Consider the following 6,287-nt stretch of genomic DNA (forward strand, 5'->3'; position numbering starts at 1 on the left):
GCTGCTGCATGGAAGGGGAGTCACAACACACTTGGTGTAGGGGCAGAAAAAGTATAAATCCAGCCTTGATGAGGAGGAGTTAAATAAACAAAAACCACCACTTACCTGGGGCTTCTATCGGCCCCCTGCAGCTGAAATATCCCGCGCCGTCCTCCTCCGATCCTCCGTTCCCCGCCACCCGTCCGGGCTAATCATCTGATTAGACTGCGTCTGCGCGTGTGCTCACTCCCGCGCACGTCATTGGGAGCTTACTGCACAGGCACAGTACAAGAAAACTTTGTACTGCGCCTGTGCAGTAAGCTCCCGATGACGCGCACTGGAGAAAGCATTATCAGTCTTGTTAAACGAATATTACAACGGGACCGGCGGCGGGGAAACGGGTGATCGGAGGAGGACGGCGCGGGACATTTCAGCTGCAGGGGGCCAATAGAATCCCCAGGTAAGTGGCGGTTTTTGTTTATTTAAACAGTCCACAGAACCCCTAGAAATGCAGTAAAACAGTACAAAGCTATGCAGAATCTCAATGACAGAGCTTCAGCCTGCGTCCCACAGCTTAGAGCGGATTCCAGTATACTGATACACAATACATATTTCAATCCTAAAATCGACTGAAAATGCCATTGTTTCAATAGATTTTATTGGATTTAATGTTTATATTAAATGTCTAATATATTATAGAGATCTATAAAAGAAGGACTTCTTTTAGGGTTAGAAAAGAATAACGCCAGTACTAAAATGGAGTTGGAGAACTTTGTGCAGAAGATGAATGCTGGGATTGCTACTGAGCTTGTTGATCTATCCCAGCAGATGAACAAATGCGATACAACTCTGCAATCTGTTTGCTCAGCTACTGAATTGCTCCATGAGCAACTACTAGAGACCTAAGGACACTTTTGAATTCATTTCTAGTTTAAAGTGAACCCAAGGTGGGAGTGATATGTAGGCTTCCATATTTATTTCCTGTTAAACAATACCATTTGCCTTGCAGCCCTGCTGATCTCTTTGACTTCACTAGTGTCTGAATCACACCAGAAACAAGCATGCAGCTAATCTTGTCAGTTCTGATGATAATGTCAGAAACACCTGATCTGCTGCATGCTTGTTCAGGGTCTATGGCTGAAAGGATTAGAGGCAGAGGATCAGCAGGATAGCAAGGCAACTGGTTTTGCTTATAAGGAAATAAATATGGCAGCCTCAAAATCACTCTCACCTCAGGTGCACTTTAACAAAATACTCTGTTTACAACACAAAAGAGAAAGCTCACATTCTCCATCTGTTCCACCACATCCTTTGGCCCATATGCAATTAACTTTTTCTCCTGAGTTTTCTCCTAGGAGATCATTTTTAATCTTCTATTTAAAATAACTTTCCAGCACTTTGCAACTGAAAAAGTACTAAAAAGTAGGTGAAAAGATACTGTCAAAATTATTTTTAGTATTTTCTTGCTTTTTGGTGGATTAAAACACATTTTATTGACAAGTTTAAAAATATCACCTAGGAAAAAACTCAGGAGATGAAGTAGCATATGGGTGACGTGTTGTGACGGGGTCAAAAGGTCCTCCTATATATCATATACCCTGAATGCTTAAAGGGTACCTGAAGTGAGGATTCTGAGGAAACTCACTTCAGGTTTGATACTTACCTAAGTAGAGGTGTGCTTTAATGGGCATAATGTCCATAATACTTGAAGTATAGATGGTGTTGCAATTTTCATAGCATAGCCTATTGTGTGATTAGTGTTTACTTTCTTTATGAAGCTGTTTCATGCTGTTTATTTCTCCTTCTAGGTGGTGTGGGGGCCCCGTTTATGCTCAGTGAGCAAGGCAAAACCTTAGCTATGCAAGTGTCCAGCATCCTAGGAATGGATATATGTGGAATTGACCTCCTCCTGAATGAGAATGGCTCTTTTGTGGTTTGTGAAGCTAATGCCAATGTTGGCTTTAATGAATTCGACCAGGCCTGCCAGTTAGATCTTGGTGGCATCATTGCAGATTATGCAATATCCCTCCTCCCTGGCCGGTCATCTAGAGAGCCATCTGTGTCACCTGCAGTATCCCTCCCCCCAGAGGTCAACGACGCCCAAGCACCCGCCGGTGCCAACCTGGGAAGTGAAGGGTCAGGCTGTATTCATGGTGGCTGTGATGTCAAGGAAATCAGGGATTCTAACCATGTGCCAAAGCCATGCAAGTCAGCACTGACAGATAGTGTCTGTGACGGTGCAACCAAGTAAACTACCTCATCACTTCCAGCATAAATGAATGCAATCATCAATCATGGTGGCTTGCTAGGCTCAAAAGGGATCTTGCAGAGGAAAAAATGAAGTAAATTTTTTTGAGCAACTATAGAGGTGAAAAAGTATAATGACAATGCTGCTTCCTTGTGTTTCATCAGTAACAGCGTTACTAATGGGATTCCATTTATTTTTTATTTGCACCTGTAGAAGGCCTAGTGCAAAGTGCAGTAAATGTATTCACATATGTATCCCACAGCAACCAGCCAGAACTCAGTACTGTACATGGAAAAAAAATGTTTATGGGGAGGTACCGTAATAATATAAGTATGCGTGTGTTGAATTCACACCTACAAATGTATATATTGCTTGCAGTATACCTGTAATTGCTAAATTACTGGTATGTGCCAATTGTTTTCAACTGGTGGCTTTTCTCAAGCCTACATTAGGACCATTTTTCAATACACTCCTGGCTTCTGAACTACAGTTTCTGACTTCAGGCTGATAATGCGTATGTTCTATAAACTCCACAGGATGATAGAGGCTTAGCCCTTCAACTGAACACCAACACCAAGCCATGAAGCAGAGAAGCAGCCTCTGTGCAAACCTCCAGCAGGAGGAAATGAGTAGTGAGTGAGGAGGTGGCTAATATAAGCAGAGAAGATAAATAGAGACTGGAGGAGAAGGAGAACCACCATACAGTGGCCTAGCTACAGACCTCTGCTCCACAACTCCCCCCATCCTTCAACTTTGCTCTCCAACTCCTCGGGCCATACCTCAGCAACACAACCCCCCCTCCCCCAACACACACATTTACATTAATAGCATACACTCAAAAACACATTTGCATTAATAACATCATCATGTGCCCCCGGATAAAAGGTATTAGGTTAACAGGTGCCTCAGATTAAGTAGTCAGGTTCCCCCAGATAAAAGGAATAGGGATCCAGATGCCCAGATACATAAATTAAGTAGCCATGTCCCAAGATATCCATGAGTGCCCCCTAGATAGGAATTTTAGGTATCCATTGTTCCCCTAGATAATAGTATTAGGTAGCTATGTGTGTCCCCTGGATAGTAGTATTAAGTAGTCACCCTTCAGATAGTAATGTTAGGTAGCTACCCCTCAGATAGCAGTATTAGGTAGCCACCACTCAGAAACCAGTATTAGGTAGCCAGCCCTCAGACTGCAGTATCGGGAAGCCACCCCTCAGAAACCAATATTAGGTAGCCCCCACTCAGATAGTGGTCCTCAGATTTTAGCATAAGGTAGGGCCCATCAGATTGGGCAGCACGGTGGTGGAGTGGTTAGCGCTCTCGCCTTGCAGCACTGGATCCCCGGTTCGAATCCCAGCCAGGTCAATATCTACAAGAAGTTTGTATGCGCTCCTTGTGTCTGCGTGTGTTTCCTCTGGGCACTACGGTTTCCTCCCACAACCCAAAAACATACAGATAAGTTAATTGGCTTCCCTCTAAAATTAGCCCTAGACTATGATACATACACTACTCATACATACATATACATAGAACTATGGCAGGGATTAGATTGAGAGCCCCTCTGAGGTACAGTTGATAGACAAGACAAAATGCGTAATATGTCAGGCTTGTCAGCGCTATATAAATACTAAATAAATAGATAAAAATCATAGTATTACCGCACTTCCCTCTCAGATAACAGTATTAGGTAGGAACCCTCAAATAGCAGTGCTAGGTACGCCTCTCAGGTAGCATTATAAGGTAAGGTTCTTCAGATACTAGTTATAAATACCCTCCTTCCCCCAGATAGCAGTATTATGAAGCCCCCTCAGATAGCAGTATTAGAAAGGGCTACTCATATAGTAGTAAGCAGTTCCCATAAAATAGCAGACCTCAGATATCAGTTTTGTGTGCAGAGCTGTGGCACAGCAGAGTGTCACTTATTAGTTCCACTGCCGTGATTCCTCCTCCAGCCTCCCAGGTCTCATGAGACTCCACTAAAATATGCACAATGTAGCTGAAATATGCAGAATGAATCACTGACTACATATATGCCGTCCACAGTAAAGGCCTCCTTATCTGTGTTAGAGGGCCGAGCTGGGTCATTTGTTCCTGTCTCTGCGGTAGAGTAGAATGAGGCACCTTGTAGTGGCAGAGGCAGGTAAGTGGAGCTGTGAGACACGACAATCATAAGCCACCACTCCGCAGTAGGGATGAGTGAGCAAAATGTACAAGTTTGGTCTCACGTCGAATTGGACCCAACCCTTGCTCATGGAGATTCTGACAAAATTGGCAGTCAAGTTCGCCATGTGGCTGCATTAAGTGGAAACTGATTTTCTCTGTAAATTATATTTCATTGTGTAAGAAATGTATGACCGGCCATGTTAGCGCGATCTTTTGATTGATTTTAGCCCTTAATATCAAATGAAAGACATGATTTATAGATTGCTTATAATGTGTCCAACAACTCAAATTGATTTATGATCGTTTTATCAAGCGATTGTCCTAGTTTGCAAAACTGAAACTTACGGACCAATTGGAAGTTCGACAAAATCTCGCAAACTTGGCAGTGACGATTTTGCTCATCCCTACTCAGCAGTGAAAGGTGATGATTGATTGGCTGTGATATCCAAATGCTTATTGCACTGCCTTATTAGATAAACCTATTAGGGTATTATTTAATAACTAGCAGACCCAAGCCCGTTTAAATACGGGCTCTATGGTCTGTGTTTTTCGTCGCCGCACGTACTGCGCACACCCGTCACGTGCGTGCGCACCCGACACGCGCGCACCAGGGCGCCCGCTCACACACCCGTCTGGCTCCATCCCTGTCCTCCTGTTTGTGTGAGGCTGGGTCCGTGCTGCGCACATGCTCAGTAGCAAAAAGCACAGACCCAGCTACACTGAGTACGCAGGGACAGTTGCCTATTATTATATAGGCTATCAGGAGCAATGCATGCAAAAAATCCATACCAGATGATAAGCTTTCAGATGGTTTACATAATAAAATTTGGGCTCTGATGTGTTAAATGTTTCTCATAAGTTAGCCTTTCTAATCTTACTTTTCCAATACCTTTTTAGCATCCATAAAGCAAAAAGTAGTAAAAAAATAAGGTAATATCATACTTTATTAAATTCAACACCATCAGGGGCATAGCAATAGCCATAGCAGCTACTATGAGGTCCTGGAGCAGAGGGGGCCCAGATGGTACTTAAAGAGACACTGAAGTGAAAAAATATATATGATATAATGAATTGGTTGTGTACTATGAATAATTACTAGAAGATTAGCAGCAAAGAAAATATTCTCATATTTTTATTTTCAGGTATATAGTGTTTTTTCTAACATTGCATCATTCTCTAATATGTGCAGATTACACAACACTCAGCATTCAAAATTATTCTTTCAGAGCAGTCTGTGAACTAATGACCTCTCCTCTGCCAGAGGAAAAGTAAATAGTTAACTAACAGTTGAGATAATAAAAGTCAGAAAACAGCCCTCTCCACACCTTGAAAGTCGTAGAGATAATGGTTTTTGTATAGAAATAACAACTGGAGTTTCTTAACTCTTCCTGTACTGGAAACAATTAGACTGATGTATCTGATCTTAATGTTTTATTTCTTAGCTGTACTACACATACAAATCATAATATCATAGTGTTTTTTTTTTCTCGCTTCAGTGTCTCTTTAATGTAGTCACCATTAACTTTCTTGTGTTTCTCCACCCTCTGACTTTGTGTCAGTGCCCATAGACTATGTGCAGTGTGCAGCAAATTGCCCAATTAACTCACATCTATAACACAGGGACAGGTGGCATTGCTTAAAGAGACTCTGAAGCGAGAATAAATCTCGCTTCAGAGCTCATAAATAGCAGGGGCACGTGTGCCCCTGCTAAACCGCCGCTTAACGGGGGTCCCTTCACCCCCAAAACGACCACTGCGACACTTGGTCGCAGATTTGGTCGTGATTTATTGCTTCCTGGAGGCAGGGCTAACGGCTGCAGCCCTGCCTCCAGTCGCGTCTGTCAGCGGCGCATCGCCGCCTCTCCCCCGCCCCTCTCAGTGAAGGAAGCCTGAGAGGG

General features: G+C 43.1%; 1 protein-coding gene across 1 annotated transcript in view; it reads left to right on the plus strand.

Moving 5' to 3' along the window:
• The window catches only part of RIMKLA (ribosomal modification protein rimK like family member A), a 94,670-nt gene extending 89,638 nt beyond the window's left edge, over positions 1–5,032 (plus strand). Inside the window, exon 5 of the mRNA XM_068242747.1 lies at positions 1,788–5,032. Coding sequence (XP_068098848.1) covers positions 1,788–2,230 — 443 coding nt within the window. The 3' untranslated portion in view covers positions 2,231–5,032. The remainder of the gene's footprint in view (positions 1–1,787) is intronic.
• Positions 5,033–6,287: the final 1,255 nt, after the last annotated feature.

The sequence above is a fragment of the Hyperolius riggenbachi genome, chromosome 6, assembly GCF_040937935.1.
Source record: "Hyperolius riggenbachi isolate aHypRig1 chromosome 6, aHypRig1.pri, whole genome shotgun sequence".
Lineage (NCBI taxonomy): Eukaryota > Metazoa > Chordata > Amphibia > Anura > Hyperoliidae > Hyperolius > Hyperolius riggenbachi.